A 25,365-nucleotide genomic window follows, 5' to 3' on the forward strand; every position below is an offset into this window, starting at 1 on the left:
CTATCACTCATCTTGTAAACTTGTCAATAAAAACACGCCATTTTCCCAAAGGCTGGAAATAAGCAGCAATAACTAGAACCAATGTAACCAACTACAGAATTATCATTTTATTATTATTATTATTGATTATTATCCCATCTTCACCATGACCATTTCCCACTACATCCTATGCAGTTTGGATTCAGGAAATATCATTCCACAGAGACAGCAAATTGCTATTTTAGTGAACAAATGAAATCTAGTCTTGATAGGGGTGGTGTTGTTGGTGCTGTTTTTCTCTATTTTAAAAAGGCTTTTGATATGGTCAAGCATAATGTTCTTTTATCCAAACTGTCAAAGTTCAATTTCTCCACTAATGCATTAACATGGATGGAGTCATACCTAAACTCAAGAAAACTGCACAAGAATTAAGGACATGCTCATCTTTTTCTGACTGTACTACTGGATTTCCACAGGGATTGATCCTTGGACCAATTCTGTTTAGCTTATACATTAATGATTTGCCCTTGATTTGTCCAGAGGTCCACATCCAGATGTACGTAGATGATGCAGTTATTTACTCCCATGCTAAAACAAGAGAACAAGCTTCTTCCGTACTCACTGCAGCATTGTACAAAGTATCAGACTGGTTAACTCACTGTTATCTTACTCTTAACATGAGCTACAAAAAAAAAAGTTTCCAGAAGTGTCAAACCTAGCCTAATGAATTTTAGACATATTACACATTTTTAACTGTGCTACAAGCTGGTCTCAGGCAGGAGTGACTATGCTAAAACCATTATACACGCTTTACAAATAAACAATCTGTGAAAATTCTTGATAAAAAACCAAGAAGCTACCATCATTGTACCATCATTAAAAAGTACAATTTATTGACCTTTGACAGTTTTCTTTGTTTTGCAGATATGTGGCTTATGAATAAATTAATTCATGAGCTTGCGCTACCATCACTTAAACAATGTTTGTCATTCTGCAGGAAAATGCTAGGGAGACCAAGGCATCAGCCAGAGGTGACTGCTTGGCTAAATTTAGAAAAACTGCCTTTGGACAATCACTATTTTCAGTCAGAGCAGCAGATAAATGGAACTCAACTCTCACCCATATCAAAGAATAGACAAGCTTCGGTATTTTTAAACAAGACTTAAAACATGTGATCACTTTTCTAAACTTTTGTATGGATCCAACTATTTTCCAACATTGAGAGTATGTTATGTATACTTTGTATGATATATGATGTGCTCTTCGTAAATTTTGCTAATTGTATTGCTTTTAATAGTTTGTATTGTATTATACTGTATTGTTTTTAATATCTTCCTGTCCATGGACCACTGATGTAAATTAGGTATAGAGCTAACTCTGGCCAAACAGCTGTGTTGTGCATGGCCCCTATTAAATAAACTAAACTAAATTAATATACCCACCATTGCTGAAAAAAGAGAACAGTGTAAAACAGTTACGTGCTTATGCTGTCTCTTTTTCAAATCTTCTGGACAATGCAGTTGCAGATGTTCAAGTATTACACCTTTCGAAGGCACGCCTGGATATACATAGAACCTGCGATCGTGCACAGGTGGAAGACAGCACAGGATGCCATGTTGGAGCAGCTTAGTCAACAACATTATGTCATCCTAGGTGGTGACTTTAGGGAGAATGCACAACAAAGCTAGTGAAAGCAGAACCAACCTTCAGTACGTTTTACAAGCTTTTACTGAAAATCCCACAAAGTCAAAAAATTTGCAAACAGCCATTATACAAGCTAAAAAATAACAAAGTAACTGTTGTCTTTAAATGGCCTTCATAATAAATAAATCTAATAATGAAAACAATATAAATACTAAAAATCAAGTGAAAAACAAATGTGCAATACTGCAACAGGGCAATTGGATTATTGGATGATTTCACAAAGTATACATAATCTTTCTTTTTTTGTTTTGTTTACAGATTATGTGGATGAACCGTTTGACCTCATCTTTTTTCCAGAACCCTGCCCCATCTGTGGATGAGGTGCTGAAGATCCCAATCCCCGAGGATCTCTCTGCCCAGTTTGAAAGACCAAAGAAGCAGGGAGTGATAGCCAGATGCGTGTCGAGGTTCGATCAAGAACAGGTCTGAACCCCACGTACCTTCCTTAAATGTCAGGGAGCTCTGTCCATATCCATAGCACCACGCAGGTGGGCAGTACCACTCAGATTCTCCAGCCCAAAAAGCCCCAGCACCAGCTTACAAAGCTTCTGTTTGCTGAGCAAAGCGTACATGATATTTAGTCAACAGTAAATGGTAACACCCATTTATAGTGTCCATCTTTCTTTCTAGTGTGGCTTCTGTGAAGCCTGACACAAATTTTGTTTTTTGTAAACACAATTTTTTGTTAACATTTTTGCCTTTTGTCGTTAAGTATATATAAACTATTTTATGTGCTTTTAGTGTTTCATATGTAACACGTTAACAAGTGACAAACATGAACAATGAACAGTAAGCAATGTAAAATAGAGGGAACAGTAATTTATTGCATTTTCTTCCTTACTCATTTGTATTACAATAATAACTGAAAATTTACATGTATGTATAAAAACTTATCGCTCTATTCCCCTTAGACATAAAGGTCCATAGTCCACTCTATATAAATGTGGAATGCATTCTGTAGGTAGAACACATTCAAACATACAGGTTCAAGACCAGGATGATCCACCAACATGCATGATGGTTAGTTGGTTGGTTCTGAAGCTGCTGTAGTCTTCTTGTAACCTAGTAAATATGAAAGGTTAAGTGACATGGAATATAGAAAAGATAATGACTGCATAATTACAATTTCATTCACCAAGCATTCATACTACCTGTGGTATCTCCCTGCACCAGACATTCTCTGTAGGCATTGTTGCACAATTCCCACAATACACCTGTACCAGGAAAGAGATTTAAAAAGTGAAAATATTGTGGGTATTGTTTATTTGAATGTTTTGTTACTAACAGGCATATGTCATCAAATGCAACAATTTAATAATGTTAATATTAATAAGTACATAATGCTATAATAACTGGTAAACACACATTACTATGAGTTATGAGGTGTTTGCAGACAATCCTACACCCCTGCTTGGCCCATTGACAGGTACTGTTGTTAAGAAAACATTGCTGGCTGTTACCTACAACATTTGCGCTTGAGTTTTACTGGTGTAACGGGAATAGCTTAATGACGTTTACGTTACTTGCATTTCTTAAATGCCGGAAACCTAGCTTTTGATAACCTGTACATAAACACACTATATACCCATTCATCACTAGCATTGCGTTGTCCACAACACAGCCACCACATCCAGCAAAATCGTATGACCTTAGCCAATGTACAAACATACAAAGTGACATAAAGTTAATAACTAACCGTTCAGAAACGTCCTGTTGTATCCTTGATTATCGAACTTGGTCAGGAGCCTCTTCTCGCTCAGGGTCTGACTCTGGTTCAAACACATGGTTGCACCGCTATGTTTTCTCCAACAGCCATGTTTCTCCCAGCGTTCACGCTCAACAGTTGCCATGGTAGCACGAAGCCGTACTTGCGTTGGGGCACCCCGGAGAAGAAGGGGTGGGGTGAGCAGTGGCTCATTATCATTTAAAGGAACAGACACTCAAAACCGGCCGTTCTGAACAGGGCTGTTTAGATACGTAGGGTGCTTTGGTGCTTGAGCCTTGTGGTATTTTGACCAAAGCATGTCAGACATTTCATTATGACCCCAGGGAACTGTGTTAACTTGTGGAAAAGGGGTATAATATGTCACCTTTAATTATACCTCATGTTTTGGCTTGTTTTAAAGGATGTACATTTCTGAAGCCAGATTAACCAAGGGACAGACGACACTAAAAACTGTCTTGTAGTCAAAAGGGGTAAGCTCACTGTTAAAACAAAACACCACTAAAAAAAAATCACACCTCCTGGAAGGAAGGAACTTGGAATTTAATTAGCTGCTGAAGAAAAACATGATTTAAAGTATGGGTCATCTACTATTATTTATCTCAGAAATTAATTTATCTAAATTAGTCCTTAGTATGAAAGTGAAACGGTTTTGATCAAAATAAGTCACTGAATGGCATTTGACTGCTGGTAGTCAATGTTAGATTTGGAAAAGAAAACCTCAATCACAAAATTGTACCTGATTTATCTTTTTGAAACCGAAAACAAAACAACTTTTCTTTTCTCTGGGACCATTTGGGGTCTAAACTTGTTATAACTAATTCTCCAGCCGAACATGATTTTGGATGAGGACACTGTTGGGTGTTGTGAGCAGAGGTAAAGCTTCCAATAGCAGAGGATTTAGAGTGGACAATACTTCACTAGTCAAAATTGTAACCCCGTAGATTTACCTGTGTTAGAAATACCATTCTGCTGAAACATTACTTGATCTTTCAATTACCTTTCAAACAAGTCGAGCGACAAAGCGCTCACTTTTTTTACATTGGTGCGTTAATTTTAACACAAATAATTCATCCACTAATAATCTGTGACGACCCCTCCGCCCCACTAGGTGCGCCTGTGGTTTTGAGTTCTTTTCCCTGGTTCTTTTTTGTTTTGCAGGATCCTGGTTGGGGGCAGAGGGTCATCATTTGCTCATGAGCCACACCTGGGCCTGGTGTGGTTTGCTATAAAGCAACACTTGTCCACAGAGCACTCTTGCTCTCTCCTTCTTCCATCGCAGCGGCGGCTGTTTTGTTTTTTGCAGACACTCACACACACATCCTCACACCACTGATTACTTATTACCACGTTTATTCAGTTGTTCTTTATCGTTTTGTAAATAAATGTGCTTGGGCAAAATTGCAGACTCGTCTGGTCTCCCACCTTTGTCGCAGCCTATGAACCGGGCTGTGACAAATCTTAAAGACTCAAGACTGAATTGGTATAAGCATTGTAGGTTGCACAAACAGAAAAGTTCGTTGCTATCAGTTCCTCTTGTGCGAAAAAATTCACCTTATTCAACACAGCCTCAGGGACTCAGAAATTCAGGCTAATGCCTTCTCATGCGGACACAAAATGATGACTATTAAGTTCTAACATGACTTCTCAGTCTCAAAGTGTAAAAACACAAATCTTTACAGACAGCAAAATATGCCAGAGTGGTCTGCATCAGTGCCATACATTTAGAATATGGGGACAGATTATAGTAAATGACTAAACTGATAAATATGAAGTTCCAAAAACTAATTTTCTAAACTGAAGGTGGTGAGAAAAAAAAACTCAAGATATAGCTACAAAACTAAAACTGGGTTTTCTGTGACGCTGCTGACAACATGGTTTTTACAAAAGACTATTAGGAATAGATAACTCTGCCACATAGACAGACAGACAGACAGACAGACAGACAGACAGACAGACAGACAGACAGACAGACAGACAGACAGACAGATGTTTTATTACACTGGTAGTCGTTTGTTCAGCTGTTGTTGAGAGGAACCAGTCTACCACCATTCCAGATTTCACAAAATGACTCAAAGACAGACGCACCACATCAGTGGTAATAAAACCTGTCTGTATTTAATCTATTTTACTGCACTCCATGCAAATATGTGAGGAATTGAGACCAAACTCACCTTTGATTTATTCGTCGTTCATCATCACTTCCAAAATCCTGCAATGAAGATAAGAAGCACACGTAACACACATTTGATAATACAAAGTCTTTAGATATATTTTTAGAGACTTTTAAATGATCTAAGCCCACAACCAAGACAAAAATATGAGTGCACCTTAATATTAACCTTAATACAATATTCTAAGCATTGATAACACCAGTTAATGGGGTGAGTGACAAAGAAAATTATATATATTATATATATTGTCCGTATTGTATTTTCTATGTATTAAAAGTAATGTTTTAGAAGGATTACACTGATGCTAAATCCAAATGTCCACATAACCTGGGCTGAAAAAAAATCTTTGTACTTTGAGCTCAAAGTAGGTTTTAGTAGGTATGCTCATACTCCCATCCTGTAATTAAATGATATGTAATCTGTGGCAGCCACATGTATACAATTATTGTTACATGTTACATATAAGAAAAAAATGGTTTAATGTATGTTATCATTGAAGTATTATGAGATGGCAGAACTGATCCCCTCCAGTCCAACATCAGAAGGGTAAATAGCACTACATAGTGAAAATATAGTCATTAAGTTTCACCACAGAAAGTCCCATTATGTAGGAACAGTGAAGTACAGTTTAGCTCCAATGAAAAGACGCAAGGAATAGAGAGGCTGGGGGGAGTCAGCCATAATTTCAACAATTGTAAAAATGTGAACAGGTTTACTATTGCCACATAAAGTGATTATAACTCAACAATAATCCACAGGGACACCTTTTTATTATTTTCAGACGATAATAAAGAAAATGGTGAGCAGACTTCATGCTTAGCTTTGTGTGTTCATAATGACATGCTTCTGTTCACTGTGTCAGGGTAATCCTATAGCTGCTGCCTTGTCATCACTGCAGGTAATTCACAGCATATATAATATGATAGCTCAATGAAAAAGGAAGTATGACAAAAGCTCCAAACCAGATACCCAGACAAAGGAAAGCAGAGTATCACCTTTAGGGGTGTTTAATTGACAAACAGGCAATTATGGTATCTTTGAGGAGAGGAAAGCATAATTTTTAACATAGATGCCAATGACATGCCTGTGAAACTAGGTAATTCTTTGTTGTTCGAGATTAAATCATCCAACATAACAACCTGCCCATCCTATGGTGCTAGCTACACCACTCCACTCCGCATGAGAAGATGACATCATAGCTGCAGCAGCCTCCTGTGAGGTTAGCTGTGCTGGACCACACTGTTTCCAACAGGTCAGTAGGTTAGGGGAACAGGCAGTCAACGCTTGTCAAGACAAAACAACTAACCGACAAAACAGAGGTGTAGTTGAAATAGGCAATACATTTTCCTCCAAAGTGTTAAAACAGGAAATTACAATGCTATGTGGTTTGCATATCCTATCCAGTAGGAGGTTCATAGCGATCAAACGAGTTTAACTAAACCCAGATGTAACCAAAAGGTAATGATGGTTACAGTGAATGCTGCACATAAAACAGGCTACTGTTGTAAAACTCTCATTTGCCACTGCAGTCATGAAGGGTGGACTGAGGTGAGCTTTCTCCTCTAGTTAGCAGTTGGCGACCCCAGCTGGTAGTGTGTCCACTGATAAAGCAATGCCTGGCGTGAACATCTACTGCGGTTGAAAATGTCAAGTCGTAATTATTCGCTTATGATGAAATGATCGCTAATTTAAATGAATGGGTACTTGAAAGATCGCATCGTCTCAGGGCTGTGTTGGAAGAATTAGTACAAAACGAGGTTCAGTATTTTCCATGCAACTCTCCACCAGTATGAAAATTCCAGTTATTTTCCCCCCATGTTTTAAATTAGAGGGATTGCAGCAGAACAACAGAATTACATTGTAAGGATCCGTGTTGTTCGCCGAGTAACCCACAACTGGCAGATCGCATCAGTTCACCATCATATATCCTAGCCACGCCATGCCACTAGATTACAGCATAGCTAGCTAGGGTCCAGATTTTTTTTCTTTAATCATTCGCAACCAACATCTAGCAGTGAGTTGACTGCAACAACAGTATAGATCCTGTTACGACCATGCTGGTGTTGTGCCAAATAAACTGGAAGACATTCTCGCAACAAATAGCTGTTGCATTATCAGGACGACCAGTCAGTCACATCATAAACGGCTAGCTAGAAAAGCTTTCGTGAATACCTGGTAACCACCTAGTTAGTTATGCAAGTTGTCCCTGCTTTGTCACTAGCTCAAGTTAACAAAATACAACCATCTCCCCTTGACGTTGTCCATCGTCACACTATAGCAGATACTGTCTGAGATAGCCGCGTTAGCTTGTGGGGATAGTCTGTAAATATCAATAACCAGTAGCGATAGCTAGCTAACCGCCTAGCATAATTGGTTGACCAAAGATACTATTTTAGCTTCATTCTGCAGGCCAAGCTTTAGCAGCACCTCCCACATACATCCTCGGCGGTTTCACAGCCCCTTAATGAACATCCCTGTGCATATTTTTTTTAATACATCCAGGTCCAACTCACCTCCCCTGCGTTGGTGGTGGCGGTGCTGGTGCTGGAAGCCGCGCTCGGTGTCGGGGAACGCTGTAAAGTAACCAGGGCCATTTCTGCAGAGCCGAGGATGCACCGGCCGATGTGGCCCTGTGTACTGTGACTAGCTGGCTAACCTTGGAAACAAGTGATGGTGGGCGTTATTCCGGAGCTAGCGCTATCTGGGAGGAAGTTGTGGCCTCGTAAAGAGACCCGTCCATTACCTGTTTTTGTTTTTTGTTTTTTGCCCGACCGACAAACTCTATCAAGTACGACGTCGGTATTGCCCTTCAGGAGGCTGGGCTGTCAAACTTTGTATCCCCAGAAGAATATGTATCCCATACGTCCGCGGCGTCGCGGGAGCGCGCCTGCATGCGCTTTAACGTGAACATTATTACATTTTAATTTCACGCAAAGAAAAACTGACACAGGCAACATGCACATTGTTTGATTTATTTTTGCTATCCTTGGATCATCAATGCGGTTTTACAAACAAAGCAGCATACAGTACCGAAGACACAGTAGGCCCCCCCCCACACACACACATATTTCAATTCGCCTGCTTTCGGTACGCTACTTTGTAAAACTGTGTTGATGTCTGAAAACAGTGTGTATATATTTTTTTGAAGCTAACAGAAAAAGACAAGAGTATTTCCCATATGTTCGTGGCTTCGCGGGAAACATATTCTTTTGGGGATACAAAATTTGCTATCACATGAATGTTCTTACAGAGGTTCTTTTGGCTAAAGAGGTCTGAGGTTTCTTCCTATTTTTTCTCCAAGTTAAAGGTTGTTTTTTTTAGGGAGTTGTTCCTTATCCGATGAGAGGGTCTAAGGACAGGATGTCGTGTTGCTGTGAAGCCCACTGAGGCAAATTTGTAATTTGTGATATTGGGCTATACAAATAAAACTGACTTGACTTGACTTGATTTAAATGTGTGCTAATCAGTTCAAATTAGCAGCTGCGGAGGGATACAAGTATTCGAGTTCTTATGGTCATCCTTGTCATTATAACTATTTGGCATTGTGACATGACCAAGTGTGCGACAATTTCACAACCCAGGCTTTGTGGGGGGCACACTTAATCATATGCCTTTGATTTGACATTATTATCTCACACAGTTCAAAAGTTATACAGCTGGATTATAACAGTACTGAGCATTGTGACAAGACCAAGTGACGCAACGATCTCACAAAATAAGGCATGATTTACGGCGTCAGACTGAATCGTATTCGAATATTTTACGAATGTACAAATTACTTCACCGATTCAGCTTTGAAACGCAGCCAGTGGAGAAGGGTCTGTCTGTGCGGACTGCAAGAGGGGCGTAACATGAAGGGGGCGTTGGGCGTAATTTGAGGTCTCGCCGTGCGTACGACCTTTGCTGCGATCAGACTGGAATCAGTGAACCGAGCCCTTCCCATGTGACAGCCGGCGAAGTCCAGCCTTCAAGGAGACGAAAAAGCCGTGGAAGTAGTGGGAAAGTTGTTTTTTTTCTGTCTTATTTCAACGAGATTTATTTATCAGGTAAGTTTACAGTGCACTACTTAGAGCATAGACAGTCTTTTATAACCGATGATTAAGACAGGTTTCTAGGACTGCGCTTGATACCCACTGAGCTGCGGGCCATACCGATACATGAACTCCTTGTTACAGCAAATGTGTACTTTCCCCCGCATTAACATATACATCCCACTGTGCTGGGGACGTTCATGTGTAAGTCAAGTCAAAACGACGCCTCGAGGCTCCGCTGCGGGCCGTATCCGTAGATAAACTCAGTGTTACGTCAAAATGGTGGCTACTTATTTTAGCAGTTAACATAATTCTCCCTACACTGAGAATGTAAATGCTTTCTATGAACAATAATATCTGACTCAGATAAGGGTGCTAACTCTACAGTGTGGAATTTGAGTCCAACAAGCTTTCCAAGAGATATGTTGTTCCAGTGTCATACCAAACCTGCAAATTATTGGCACATAACGTTGTTCTCGCAGTTAAAAGCTTATGTGATCCTACAATTTGCGTTAATCAGTTTCAGTAGAATATCATGAAATATATAAAGAATGCCAGATAGATATAAGAACATGACATACCATATATGATAATTAAAAAAAACACGCAGGTGTCATGTTCACTTTAAACATTGGTGTGTTTTCATCTTATTCAGTTGATGTCCATTGTTCCCTCAGACATGCGGGTGGCAGTGATTGGAGCTGGAGTTATCGGCCTTTCAACAGCCCAGAGCATCTATGAGCAGTACCATGCCACTGTAAGTCCACTGACCATTGAGGTGTATGCAGACTGTTTCACTCCACTGACCACCAGCGATGGAGCTGCAGGTTTCTGGCAGCCTTACCTGTATGACAAGGGCAATATCCAAGAGACGTGAGTGCTCTGCACAGTGCACTTGAAACCCACTGTTTGTTGCCGCTCTTGAACATACACAGTGAACATCAGTTTAATGCTGTATTTCGCTCACCTGTAGAAAATGGAATAAAGAGACATTTGACTACCTGTTGGGTTTCCTCAGTTCGCCCGAATCAGTAAAAATGGGTATATTCCTTCAGTCTGGCTACAATCTCTGCTGTGAGCCTGCCCCTGTGAGTAATGCTTTGTCTGTGGAAAAATGTATTGTATGTTTACTCTCTAAGTTAACGTTGTGCCTTTTGACTGGCGTAGAAAGACATTTTATATCCGATGTGTAATATGAAACATTTGGACCATAACTGCTAACTGATGAATTATAATCTAAACTGATTTATCTATGTTGTTATTGTATGCCAATACAGTATCTGCCACACAATGACTTGGTGATGATGTAAACTGAGTCCATTGGTATTTTGCCCAGCTGAATGAATGCACTTTTCATCCTTAAAAAGAACAGTCCTATAGCATGGCAGGGGAAAAAACCCAAAAACCCTGAGGTCTGAGGTCCTGAGTGCTTGGGAGTGAGATGACGTGAATGAATTCTGTATCTTGCATGCAAACCAGCACAACTAAGACAGATTTAGGAAATAATGGTCATATCATGGCAAGTGCCTCTTTTTTTTTTTTTTTTGCAGGAGCCCTCATTTAAAGATATCGTTATGGGCTTCAGGCATCTTACAAAGCGAGAGCTAGCAATGTTTCCTGGATACAGGTATACCTTTTTTGTTTTATCAGTTAAAAAGAATGCGAATGATGTTTTTGACGCTCACTGTCCGTTCTCTCTCGCTCCTAATTTTGCTAACCCTTTAGCAATGGATGGTTTAACACTGCTCTCATGGTGGAAGGAAAGACCTACTTACCTTGGCTGATGGATTGGTAGGTGATTTACATATGTTACAAGTGATCCTCCACACAGAGGCAGATCATATGATGTAACACATAGATTATTTTATTCATACATTCATCAGCAGATGATGGTATGAATTCAAAGATATTTTATTTGAACTAAATCTTAGGTGGTCACATATTGAGCTGAGTAAATTACATAAGTAGTTGTTTGCAAGATAATTGATTGCCAAAAGGAGAAAGCTGCTGATAGCGTGCTATTTACATCTTTTATTGGCTCCAGTTACCCATCTAGAGTAAAGGTTAGACATATGATTATTCAGGAGATAATAGTTTGTGTTAATCCTAGGTTGCAGACGAGGGGTGTGAAATTTTACCACAGGAAAATAGAATCCTTCAAGGAGGTTTGTTAGTAAACTTCAGTCTCATGTAAGCCTTTAGTATTCCACAATTTTTTTTCTTAAAGGTAACTTCATACTTGCTGTATAATATTCTACTACTGGGAGAACACTAGCTTTCACTCCTTCAAAAACAAGTGTTTCGTTTTTTTATCTTGGCCCTTTGTATTTAGCTGGCAGAAACTGGGGCAGATGTGATAATCAACTGTACAGGAGTGAGATCAGGTGAGCTCCAGCCTGATCCAGACCTCAAACCAGGACGAGGGCAAATAGTGAAGGTGAGAGAATGAAAAAAGATTAAAGAAGTCTTTTCAATACATACATTATGGAAATGGTTGTTGCTAATCTGCCTTATCTCTCTGTATTTCAGGTGGATGCCCCTTGGCTGAAGCACTGGATTCTCACCCACAATTTTACCACAGGAGTGTACAATTCACCATACATCATTCCAGGGTATTCCTTTACTGTAGCTCTGCATTAAAACATAAAAGGACATGTAACACAATTCCAGTTCAGCGATGAATATGATGAAAGTGCTTTGTCCCTCAAAGTTTTTGTTAGTTTGTGTATGTTGCGTGTTGCGATACTAAAATGATTGTGATCTTGGGGTGTCTGGGTAGTGTAGTGGTCTATTCCATTGCCTACCAACATGGGGATCGCCGGTTTGAATCCCCGTGTTACCTCTGGCTTGGTCGGGCGTCCCTACAGACACAATTGGCCATGTCTGCGGGTGGGAAGCTGGATGTGGGTGTGTGTCCTGGTCGCTGCACTAGCTCCTCCTCTGGTCGGTCGGGGTGCCCATTCGGGGGGTAGGGGGAACTGGAGGAATAGCGTGAACCTCCCACGCACTCCGTCCCCCTGGCGAAACTCCTCACTGTCAGGTGAAAAGAAGTGGCTGGCAACTCCACATATATCGGGGGAGACGTGGTAATTTGCAGCCCTCCCCGGATCGGCAGAGGGGGTGAGGCAACAACCGGGACAGCTTAGAAGAGTGGGGTAATTGGCCGGGTACAACTGAGGAGAAAAAGGGGGACCCCCCCCCCCAAAAAAGATTGTGATTTTGATATCATATCCTTATTAAAGCACTTATCCTTTATCACCGGTATCTCTGTGACCGCAGGAGCCGGTTGGTTACTGTTGGCGGAGTGTTTCAGCTTGGAAACTGGAGTGAACAGAACAACTCCACTGACCATAAAAAAATCTGGGAGGACGCATGCAAGCTTGAGCCAAGCCTCAAGGTAAGTTGATAGTCATTTATCAATGGTTTTTCTTAAGAGTCTATAACACTTCTTTCTCTGTGGTAAGAAATTCGTTGACGTATTAGAAAGTCAAGTCGATTTTATTTGTACAGCCAATTATAAGAAATTACAAATTTACCTCAGTAGGCTTTATAACAATACAACATCCTGTCCTTAGACCCTCGCATCGGATAAGGAACAACTTCCTAAAAAAAAAACCCCAAAAAAAAAAACCTTTAACAGGGAGAAAAAATAGGAAGAAACCTCAGGGAGAGCAACAGACGAGGAGCTCTCTCCCAAGACAGACAGACGTGCAATGGATGTTGTGTTTACACAATTTACAGAATACAACATTGAAAGAGGATAACAGAATTATAATGGAATTATAAAATATATGAAGAATATGATGAGGAGAATGGCAAGCAGTGTCCAGATGCCACCAGAACAGCCTAGGACCTGACCCATGCGACCAGCATCACCATGTAGATCTGACAGGAGGACAGACTGCACATGCGCACAGGGGAGACTCACATCACACCATTCACATACACGGGAAAAGAGACAAGAAAAGACATTAGTCACACATCGGAGTGAGAGAAGACTATAACATTGAAAGAGGATAAAAAAAATATGTGGCTTTACAAGATATATAAAAATAATGTGATGAGGGGGATGCCAAGCAGTGTCCAGGTGGCGACTACCATTACCATGTAGACCTGGGAGGATAGACTACACATACACACAGGGGAGGCTCGCATCACACCATTCACAAAGGAGGTGACATCATTCAGAGAGAGAAAAAACATGTGAGAGAAGAGAACAGTTTGCAATAATCTATACTCTATAATCTCACTGGCAGAACAGTGATTGGTAAATTCATTGAGACAGAAACCGACCTGCCATGCCGTACAGGTTGTGAAGTATTCAATTTAAAAGCAACTAATTGTAGGTTATGGCAAAAAGATGGGTTTTAGTTTGGGATTTAAAGGACTAAACGGACTCTGATTGTCCGACAGCAGCAGGCAGGTTATTCCACAAGAACACGGCCCGACAGGAAAAGGCCCTGCCACCAGCTGACCTCTTTTTAACGTTGGGTACACACAGGAGCCCTGTATTTTGAGAGCAGAGAGTGTTGCAAGTGGACCACTGAATAAGAACATTAGAAGTGAACATCACAGTTTTTGTTTCGTTTTTTTTTTTTAATGTCCACAGTCCAGTGTGTGTGTGTATATGTGTGTGTGTCAATCTCAGTACAGTGTATGACCTAGAGGTCAAGTCTTTCTGGAGGCTTAATCTGCCTCCCGCTCCGGGAGAAGGCCCGGCCCGGCCCTGTAACTCACGGCATGGTGTGGTCACAGCCTGTGGGGGAGACCGGTCTGCTTTTCTGCATAGGCCTTTCACAATCTTCACTGCAGACTCTGCTTTGCCGTTAGCTTTTGGGTGTCTCGGGGAGGACATGACATGTTCGAAGCCCCACTCCCTCGCAAACGCCCGAAACTCTCCACAATCAAACTGACCTCCGCAGTCGGAAATGACCCGGTCAGGGATACCGTACCGTGCAAACTGCGCCTTGCACCTTCGGATGGTCGTTTCTGCCGACAGGTCTGGGAGTAGATCAATCTCCCAGAAGTCTGAATAGTGATCCACCATGAGCAGGAAGTCCTGCCTTGCATAGCTGAACAAGTCCATGCTCACCAGCTGCCAGGGACGTGTGGGGAGCGGGTGTGACATCATAGTCTCTTTTTGTTGCTCGTGTGCATACTCGTTACACACTGAGCACTGCTGCACATAGTCTTTGATTTCCCCCTGCATATTTCGCCAGTAGAGAGTATCCCGGGCCTGTCTATAACAAGCCTCACCCCCCACGTGGTTGTAGTGGATCCGTTTCAGCATCTCAGGACGCATAGCTTTCGGAATGATGACACGCTGGCTCCTAAAAAGCACACCGTCCTGTGCGCTTATTTCATCTCTGATGGCCCAGTATTCTCTGATGGCTATGGGGCTCTTCTCTTTGTGTTCTGGCCATCCCTCCAGCACGACCGACTTGAGTGTTTGAAGACACACATCCTCCTCTGTGTGTTTTCGAATCTGTGCGAGGCGTTGGCTGGTGACGTTTAGATAGTCTGCCTGCTGAATGGCTGCCGTGTTGTACTGCACCTGCTGCATGCTGCAGACCATTTCACGTCTGTACTGAGTGTCCGTTCTCTGTGGTGGGGTGGTGGCTCTGCTGAGCGTGTCACTGATGTACATTTCAGGGCCTGGCTTGTACATCACCGTGAGGCAGTAGTTCTGAAGTGTGAGCAGCATGCTTTGAAGGCGCTTTGGCGCACTGAGAAGGGGCTTAGTGAAGATTGACACCCGCGGGCGGTGGTCGGTCTCTGCAGTCACATCACCCCTCCCATATAGGTAGTAGTGGAAGCGTTGACAAGCGAATACGATGCTCAGGCACTCCTTCTCAATCTGTGCATAGTTTTGCTCCGTCTGGTTCAGCGCGCGGGAGGCGAACGCGACCGGCTGTCCCCCCTGAAGCAGGCAGCAGCCCAAACCAGTCTGACTGGAGTCGCTCTGTATGGTGACTGGCTTGCTGACATCATAGTAACGTAGTACTGGCACCACCGTGACCAGCGTCTTGATTTCCTTCATAGCAGCATCATGTTTGGGCAACCAGTGCCACAGCACACCTTTGTCCAGCAACCTTCTCAGCGGTTCACACACCTCTGACAAGCGGGGCATGAACCTCGATAAATAGTTAACGAAGCCGACACACTGCTGAACGCCTTTTGCATCCGTGGGGTTTGGCATGTCCAGGACTGCCCTGACCTTCTCGGGATCAGCTTTGAGGCCCTCCGCCAACAGTATGTGGCCGTGGAAGTGGACCTCCCTCACACGAAACTGTAGCTTTTTTATGCTCAGCCTCAGCTTCACTTCCCTGCATCTGTCCATCAGAGCAATGAGGTTTGCGTCGTGGTTGCGAACGGCCTCCTCCTCCGTGTCCCCACAGCCGACTATGAGGATGCCATTGGCTATGGGCTCAATTCCTTTCAAACCGGCCAGCAGCTCATGTCGTTTCCTCTGGTGCGACTGACACGCTGAAAGGGAGCTTCAGCCATCGCTTTCTACCCCACGGCGTCCAGAACGTTGTCATCAGGCTGCTCTCCTCATCAAGGCGACACTGCAAGAATGCGTCGCGCGCATCCACCAGGGAGAAGATACGTGCCTTAGGCAGCTTGTACAGCACGTCATCTAAAGTGGGCATGAGGTAATGGGACCTTTTCAGGGCTCGGTTAAGTGGCTTGGGGTCGATGCAAAGCCTCAATTTGTCCGGCTTCTTCACTATGACCAGATTGCTAATCCAGTCTGTGGGCTGAGTGACTGTGGTTAAGTGTCCATCCTTTTCATATTGGTCCAGCTGCGCCTTAACAGCTGCCTTGAGGGCTACCAGGACATTTCTTGGTGCGCACTGGACAGGGGCCACAGTGCTATCCAACTCGAAGTGAACATCACCTGGCAGTGACTTGACTGGGCTGGTGAACACGTCATTGTAAGTGTTAATGAGACAGCCTTTGGTTAGCTCACCTGTCTTGCAGTGCTCCACTTTATTCAGCTCTTCGGGAATGGTGAAGCGTATCAAGCCAAGTCTCTCACATGTCTCCCCTGAAAGCAAGGGCTTCTGGCTGGTGCGCACGACCTCAAAGTCCAGTCTGTGCATCTTGCCCCTGATGACACACTGTGTGCTGTACACGCCCATTGAGCTCATCCACTCACTGTTGTAGAGTCTCAGCCTGGTGAGACTTTTCTGAAGAGGCACTCTAGGCGCCAGTCTCATCTTGTCTTTCAAGCTCATCACGTTGCAGGTGGCTCCAGAGTCAAGCTGGCACCTCTGGACCCCTCTGTGCAGTGGCAGGTTGACAAACCACTTTTTCCTTTGAGTGTTCACAGCCCCCACGCTCTCAGCCGTGTACACATCCCTCTCATCGCGGTCGCTGTCCTCCGGGTCCACTAGTGGCGGGTCATCCACAGCGTTCAACTGACGTGCTTGCTGGCCTCTTTTCATGCATACTTTGGCAAAGTGATTAGCAGTGCCACACAAGCGACATGACTTTCCAAATGCGGGGCACAGGTCTTGACCCCGTCTGTGCGGTGTGCCACAGTACTTGCATTCACCTGTGCCTCTCTGTGGCCGTGCAGATGTGTTGGTGGGCTCGGATGGCCTGCTGGTAGGTCTCCGTCCTGGTCGCTGTCCATGTGCTACATTGATGCTCTCCCCAGGCACAGAGCTGCTAACTGACATGGATTTTAACTTATTGTCCAACACCTCCGCTGCACGGCAAATGTCAATAGCTCCCTCCAATTTAAGCTCCTTTTCTCTTAGCATGCGTCGTCTGGCGCCCTCATCAGTTGTTCCAAGAACAAGCCTGTCCCTTATAAGCTCATCTCTTATAGCTCCATATTCACATGTGGCAGCCTTTTCTCTCAGTCTCGTGACAAAAGCATCCACAGGTTCTCCTTCCTCTTGTTTAAGGTTGCCAAAAACATACCTTTCAAAGATGACGTTTTTGGTAGGTGTGAAGTATTCCCCCAGTTTGTGGAGTATCGCTCCGCCATCTTTCTGCTCTTCCGCTGTGAGTCCCAGGTTGTGCACGTAAACATGGAGGCATTCCTTCCCCATTAGCCTCCGGAGCGTCGCTGCCTGCACCGGCTTCTCTGCCTTGTCGATCCCGGTCGCAAGCAAATAATCGTCAAACTCTGATCAAAAGCTAGCCCAGTTGCTGTGAAGATCCCCAGTCATCTTCATGGGCTCCGGCGGCGGAATATTGGAAGCCATCGTCTTGGCTCGATGCTAATGCTAGCAGGCTAACTAAAACTTCTAGCTACGCTTAGTAAAAAAATAAACGCACGCTGTTCAAGCAACAGGCAACGTAAGACTCACGTTGGGTTCAAATACAGCTTCTGACACCATGTTGCAAGTGTAGGTGCATATAAATAGCAGACAGAGTCGGGCTGTGTCGCTTAGTAACATGTATTCACCGGCTGTGCCCATAACGCAACTGAGGCATGTTACACAGGGCAAGTATACATCAATCATTTCCCCCAGGGGGAGCTGTTGGCTGCATAACATTACCCTACAACAGAGAGCTAGAAATGGAATATACGGTTTAAGGAGATCAGACCGATATGATGGGGCAAGTCCATTTAGGATTTTATAAGTCAGCAGAGGCACCTTGACGTCTGATCTAACAGACTGGGAGGAAGGCGAGTCCAGAGCTGGCGGAGGAGTGCCAGCAGGACGCTCCCTGCGCTCCCACACACCTAGCCTGGGTGCGGGTTTGGAGTACTCATTCCACACACAGTGTGGGGACAGCTCCTTTCTTGAACCTCCTTAACACACCTGTAGCTGGCACAGCAAAATCAGCTGTACTGAGGTCCGGTAGTAGAAGCACAGAAGTGGAATCAGAGTCCATAGCTAGTAGAAGATCATTCACCAATCTGGTCAGAGCAGTTTCAGTGGAGTGCCAGACCCTGAAAGCCGATTGAAAAGGTTAATTTCTTCTGTCTGGGTTGAAAGTTGTTGATACACAACTCTCACTAGTACTTTAGAAAAGAATTGAATGCCTCCTCTGGTCAGTCAGGCTGCCCGTTTGGGGGGGAGGGGGAATTAGGGGGAATAGCGTGATCCTCCCACGCGCTACGTCCCCCTGGCGGAACTCCTTAGCCTGGTGAAAAGAAGTGGCTAGCAACGCCACATGTATCGGAGGAGGCATGTGGTAGTCTGCAGCCCTCTCTGGATCAGCAGAGGGAGTGGAGCAGTGACCAGGAAGGCTCGGAAGAGTGGGGTAATTGGTCGGATACAATTGGGGAGAAACGGGGGGGTCCAAAAAAAAAAGAAGAAGAAAAGAATGGAAGATTAGAGACTGCTTGATAGTTATTAAGAGACCCGGGATCGAGGTGCGATTTCTTAAGTAGAGGTTTGTCCACAGCTGTCTTAAAACTGCTGGGAACAGTGCCAGTAGTAAGTGATAAATTAACAATGTCTAGCATTGTTAGGTCCCAGGAAAGGCCAGAGGTCTTTAAAAGTTTTACTGGTAAAGGGTCAAGTAGGCAAGTAGATAGTTTAGAAGCTGACACAAGCTTATTCAAAGTATCAAGAGAGATGGTCTCAAAAGCTGTAGTAACAGAGACTATCAGTGACTTATTATATAGATATATATATTTGGTAGTAGTAGCTGGAGTTGAACTAATTTTGTTTATGATCTTATCAACCTTATTGCAAAAAAAGTATAAATTTATGGGCCATAAATGGTCAGCAGCTAATAGACGGTTCCTTTTTAGTAAGTTTAGATACAGTGTCAAAGAGAAATATGGGATTATGTTAATTAATATTAAGTGAAAGAGATACGCTGGTTTTGCAGCAGCTAAAGCACACTTGTATTTCAATAAACACTCATGCCAAAACTTCACATTTTGATTTTCGTCATTTATGTTCCAATCTCCTGCAGGCCCGCTTAAGAGCATTTCTCATCGTTAAACCAGGGGGTAGGCCTTTTTAGTCACCTAGCTCTGGTAGTCAGAGGTGCAAATGATTCAAGGAGATTAGAGAGGGCCACATTTAATTGACTAGTGAAATTTTCAACAGAGGCAGTCTCTACAATGAAATGATCTAAGACTTTAGGCAGCTGCTAGCCATATGCAGCTACAGTGGGTGGACCAATGTGGTGAGTGGCAATTACATCTGTACTGACATTAACAGGACTGGCCAAAGAGGCTTAAGATTTGATGAGAAAATGATCTGACACTGAAATGATCTGGTGTCCTCCCACAGTCCAAAGACATGTAGGTCAGGTGAATTTGCTATAATAAATTGTCCCTAGGTGTGTGTGTGTGTGTGTGTGTGTGTGTGTGTGTGTGTGTGTGTGTGTGTGTGTGTGTGTGTGTGTGTGTGTGTCGGCCCTGTGATGGCCTGGTGGCCTGTTCAGGGTGTCTCCCCGCCTGCCGCCCAATTTGGATAATGGATGGATGGATGGATCTGACACAGCAGATGTGGTTGGCAAGACATTCAGATCAGAAACAGCTATCCCTTTAGATAAAACCGAATCAAGAGTCACAGAAAGTTGAATCAACTCATCTGGACACGTTTATTGAGAGAGAAACGTTTCATAACTCATATAGCGCTTTGAGTGCTGTTGCAGCTAGAAAAGTGCTATATAAAATGCAACTTGATTGATTGATTGATATAGGACATGGAAACTCCTCACAATGCATGGAGTGTTCCACCCAAAGTCCAGCAGCCTGAGACTGTAAAGTAAGCAAAAAGATGGGGGCCGAGGATTAGTGAGTGTCAGGGCCATTATCCAGGATGAAACAAGTACAATAGAAAGAGGGGCCCCCCAGAATGAACTGCTGAGTGAGTGTCTCAGGCAGTAGAAGACAGAGAGTGCGGGGAGAGAAGAAGGAGAGGAGGTATCATGGACGATCAAGCCCCTCCATAGGATGTACTATCGACAGATGGAAGACGTGGCTGATATCGAGAAATCCTACCAATGGCTATAAAAGCTGGACTGAAGGACAGCACAGAGGCTCTGATCATAGCAGCACAAGAACAGGCACTCAGGACCAGTTCGATTGAGGCAGGGGTCTACCACACCTGCCAAGACCCAAGATGCAGGCTGTGCAAAGATGCCCCTGAGACTGTCCAGCGCTTAATAGTGGGGTGTAAAATGCTAGCAGGGAAAGCGTACACTGAAAGGCATAACCAAGTGGCTGGGATGGTGTACAGGAATATCTGTACTGAACACAGACTGGAACTTCCCAAGTTCAAATGGGATATGCTGCCAAAGGTGGTTGAGAATGGCGGAGCTAAGATGCTGTGGGATTTCAAGTTCCAGACTGACAAGCAGGTGCTGGCTAGCCAACCAGACATTGTGGTGGTCGACAAGGAACAGCAGACAGCAGTAGTGATTGATGTAGCAATCCCGAACGACAGCAACATCAGGAAGAAAGAGCATGAGAAATACCAAGGGCTGAGGGAAGAACTAGATCGGATGTGGAAGGAGAAATCCACAGTAGTTCCAGGGGTAATAGGAGTGCTAGGGGTTGTGACCCCAAACCGTGAGAGAGTGGCTCTAGCAACAACATCTGAGGTCTCTGTCCAGAAGAGTGTGGTCCTAGGAACAGCTAATATACTGGGCAGAACCCTCAAACTCCCAGGCTTCTGGTAGAGGACCCGGGCTTGAGGAAAACACGCACCACCTGAAAAAGGGTGAGAGGGATATATATGTATTTCAAAAACCCATTTACTCGATGTTGAGAAGGCCCGGCTGACACAACTGAGACAATTGTGTATTTCAATGTCAATGTTGGCTTTGGAGGAGAGAAGGCTGCAAAGATATGGGAACTGTTCCACATTTTTGAGTCTGTTGTTGTCTACAGAGATGGATGGGGGCAGAGCAGGCATATTTCTGTTGGTTAGGGGTTGGTAGAGGATATGGGTCTTTTTTATGTTAATGCCGAGGCCAAGCTGCTTTTATGCCTTTGCAAAGGCATCCAGTATGCTCTGTAGTTCCTCTTCTATGAGGGACACTAAAGGCATCGTCGTTGGTGTACTGCAGCTCTATGATGGATGTGGTGGTGGTTTTACCTTTAGCCCTGAATCTGTTAATATCCAGAAGATTCCCATCAGTCCTGTACATGATTTTGTCACCCTGAGGCAGAGTGGGACCCGTGCGGTGGAGGATGGTGGCAATGAAGAGAGAGAACAAGGTTGGGGCAATGACACAGCCTTGTTTAACTCCAGTGTGGACCTTGAAAGACTGTCTCATCTCCATAACTGCTGAGTACTCTAGCTGACATTGTCTTGTAGTAGTCGTAGTACTCTGATATATTTGTCAGGGCAGCATATTTTTGACAGAACTAGCCAGAGGACCTGGGGGTTTACGGAATCGAAAGCTTTGGTTAAGTCTATGAAGACCACGTACATGGTTGATTCTGTTTCTGGGCTTTTTCTTGGAGTTAACAAGCAGTAAAAATCATGTCCACGGTGCCTGTGTTAGGTCGAAAACCGCTCTGTGATTCTGGCAGAATTTCCTCTGATATTGGATGGAGTTTCTTGGCCAAGACCCTAGCCAGGGCTTTCCCTGTGGTGGAAAGCAATGAAATGCCTCAGTAGTTTCCGCACTCAGCTTTGTCTCCTTTCTTAAAGACAGAGGCAATGAGTGTGTCCCTGAGTTGCACAGGGATTTCCTCTTTTTCCCCATATTTTAAGGAGCAGGGCAGCTCAGTACTTCTGCCAGTTTTCCCATCAGGACAAGCCCCTTGTTGATTTTCATCTTCCTGATGGCATCCTGGACTTCTCTTAGACGAGGTGGTGCTGCCATGTCCTCTTTGGGTTGTTAAGGGAGTTGTTAGAGTTAAACACACACACACACGCACACACACACACACACACACACTCAGTCAAATGCAGACTACGATGAAATAGCATAGTGTCTCAGTCCATACAGTACAACCTGTGCTGCTGTCTCTGATGAAATAAAGCGGCCTCGAGGCTTATTCGAATCAGTGACGCTAATAGCAGACAAGGTTCATTTTATTTTGTTTGACATTTTGGCACAATTTCAAGGTATACCCTAATTAATTATGCAGCTGAAAGGGAAGTAATGCCAGGTTTTTGTTTTTTGTTTTTTTCAATCCTCTACAATATTTATACATTTTGTATGCCTTATTTTTCTCTGAACTCAGCATGCCAGGATAGTAGATGACTGGGCAGGCCTCAGACCTGTTCGCAGCTCAGTGAGACTGGAGAGGGAGACTGTACAGTACAGACCAGCCAAAATAGAGGTAAGCCATCAGATCCGATTATTAAGATAGATGTTAATGTTCATGGTCACATTGATTTTGATGCCATCATGTGAAAGTATTTGCTAATAACATGGCTCTCATTCAGGTGATACACAACTATGGCCATGGTGGTTTTGGACTCACCATCCATCGAGGCTGTGCCCAGGAGGCAGCAAGGCTCTTTGGTCAGATTGTGGGAGAAAACGGCAGAGGAACAAGAGCTCGCTTATAAATATGTGCCATCACCTCTTGCCTTTAATCTACTACTTCTGGCTGCTCCCGTTAGGGGTCGCCACAGCGGATCATCCATTTCCATTTCTTTCTGTCTTCTGTGTCTTCCTCTGTCACACCAGCCACCTGCATGTCTTCCCTCACCACATCCATAAACCTCCTCTTTGGCCTTCCTCTTTTCCTCTTCCCTGGCAGCTCCATCCTCAGCATCCTTCTCCCAATATACCCAGCATTTCTCCTCCACACATGTCCAAGCCATCTCAATCTTGCCTCTCTTGCTTTGTCTCCGAACCGTCCAACTTTAGCTGTCTCTCTAATATAATAATTCCTAATCCTGTCCTTCTTCGTCACTCCCAGTGAAAATCTTAGCATCTTCAACTCTGCCACCTCCAGCTCCGCCTCCTGTCTTTTCGTCAGTGCCACTGTCTCCAAACCATATAACATAGCTGGTCTCACAACCATCTTGTAAACCTTTCCTTTAGGTCTTGCTGGTACCCTTCTGTCGCAAATCACTCCTGACACTCTTCTCCACCCACTCCACCCTGCCTGCACTCTCTTCTTCACCTCTCTTCTGCACTCCCCGTTACTTTGGAATGTCCAAAGTCAACCTCTTGCCTTTAATAACAATAGTAAATACAGTATATTAAGCAGATTAATTCAGTTGTGAATGATTCTAACATCATTTTTAAAGGTATAAAAAAAGAGGCTTGTAAGATTTTAAAAGCAAATCATCGGGGGGGACATGGTTTGATGTTGGATATTCAATAAATGAGTTTGATTGTCGAGTTTTAGGATCTTGGGGAGCTAAAAAATTTTGTGCAATATATATTTTTTTAACCTTTCCAAGCAAATGTGAAAATAGAAAAAAAGGTGATTTGTTAATTTAATTTCACTGTTTGAAATAAATGACATAAACTCAACATTCTTTTTGAAATATAATTTACTATTGTATCATATTAATTTACATCCAGTGCAGTGACAAGAACCTGTGCACAAACACTTAATGTAGTACTAGTTTAGATACACAGGCAGGTAGGACTCAGCTTGCTGCACCTGTGTTTCGTTCAGATTCAGCAATACCTTTATCAGAATATGAATTGTACAATCAGATTGGGCAAAGGACATCCCCACATTTCTTACAAACAAAAACATGGACAACAACAAAACAAGGTATTCATACAATATTTACAGATATTACCTATGCTCAGTGAATACAGAATGTAATGTTTTTTCTGCTTAATGAGTGAATGTTTATGTAGGAATGTAATATTAATGTTAAGAGAACAACATGGGTTTGGGTTATTGACTGAAGGACTGTATAACCATGTTCATCTAAAGGATCTCATTCCTGTTATCTAACTCTTGCCATACAGAACTAGTTTGCTTGGTGTGTTCAGATTATTTGATATTGGCCATTTCAAGGCGCACTACAATTTCTGACAAATGCTGTCTAACTACTTTTCAAAATTTGTATGGTGGTTCCATATGGAGACATAAATATAATTTGTATTGCTGGAATATACTTTTCCTGGATTTGCAAACTGCTTATTTCATGTAAAATGTTATTTTCACTTTAACACAGAAAATGATGATTTAAGACAACAGAAAATGTGAAAAATAGAGGCAAGTACTACTTGTTCCCAAATCAGCGTGCTGACAACATGCTGATTTATGTCATCCTGCTGTCTGCCTTACAAATTAGTGCCTTCACAGAAGTCTTTCTTAGGCTCTGGTGCACCAGACCTTCTTTAATCTCATGTTCTGATGATTGCTTTGATGATGTGGAATTAGAATCGAGCCAAGCACTAATAAAGCTGAGTTTGTCATAGTGCACTGTAAGCAGCTTTGTAGGCAAAATGCAGGCAATTTGTGTGCACAAGATAATCTTGCTTGCCTACAGCTCTCTCACTCTCCCCCCTCTCTCTCCCCTTGCTCGCTCAACTTATCTATTTCACCAATGTAATATTCAAAGCAGCTGTTTCACAAGTTAACAAGTTAGTCAATCTCTCAACAATAAACTGTGTTGGACCATTATTTTAAGGCTCTTTGAAACAAAGTAAGTTGACTGAAACTACATCTTTCGTCTCATATCCCCCTGTTGCTTCACTAATAAAATGAAGTAGAAATCAAATACTACGCTGTAAGTATTTGAACTGCCACTCTCAAGAAGGCATCACTGCTGCGACTTTTCAGTTTCTCCCTGGTTCTCGTCATCTGATCTCTAATCACCCTGTGTGTTGGTATTATACATTGGCAAAATCATGACAGTAACGGTGGTTCAAGACGATAATT

The 25,365-nt window shown here is 43.2% G+C and overlaps 1 protein-coding gene and 1 long non-coding RNA gene across 2 annotated transcripts; one reads left to right on the plus strand and one right to left on the minus strand.

The window, feature by feature from the left end:
- Positions 1-4,761: 4,761 nt before the first annotated feature.
- Positions 4,762-8,309, minus strand: LOC130118816 (uncharacterized). The gene is made up of 3 exons (XR_008810800.1): positions 8,094-8,309; positions 5,581-5,618; positions 4,762-5,316 (listed from the first exon to the last, which is right to left on the minus strand). It is a non-coding gene; the product is annotated as an uncharacterized LOC130118816 (long non-coding RNA).
- Positions 8,310-9,517: 1,208 nt separating this feature from the next.
- On the plus strand, positions 9,518-24,769 carry LOC130121620 (D-amino-acid oxidase-like). Its single transcript, XM_056290464.1, has 11 exons — positions 9,518-9,626; positions 10,289-10,484; positions 10,585-10,699; positions 11,162-11,238; positions 11,337-11,402; positions 11,722-11,776; positions 11,944-12,048; positions 12,141-12,223; positions 12,891-13,008; positions 22,744-22,842; positions 22,949-24,769. Exons 2-11 carry the CDS (start codon positions 10,291-10,293, stop codon positions 23,072-23,074), a joined length of 1,038 nt encoding a protein of 345 aa, XP_056146439.1. The 5' UTR covers positions 9,518-9,626; positions 10,289-10,290; the 3' UTR covers positions 23,075-24,769.
- The last annotated feature ends 596 nt before the right edge of the window (positions 24,770-25,365 follow it).

This window comes from Lampris incognitus, chromosome 1, assembly GCF_029633865.1.
Source record: "Lampris incognitus isolate fLamInc1 chromosome 1, fLamInc1.hap2, whole genome shotgun sequence".
Taxonomy (NCBI): Eukaryota; Metazoa; Chordata; class Actinopteri; order Lampriformes; family Lampridae; genus Lampris; species Lampris incognitus.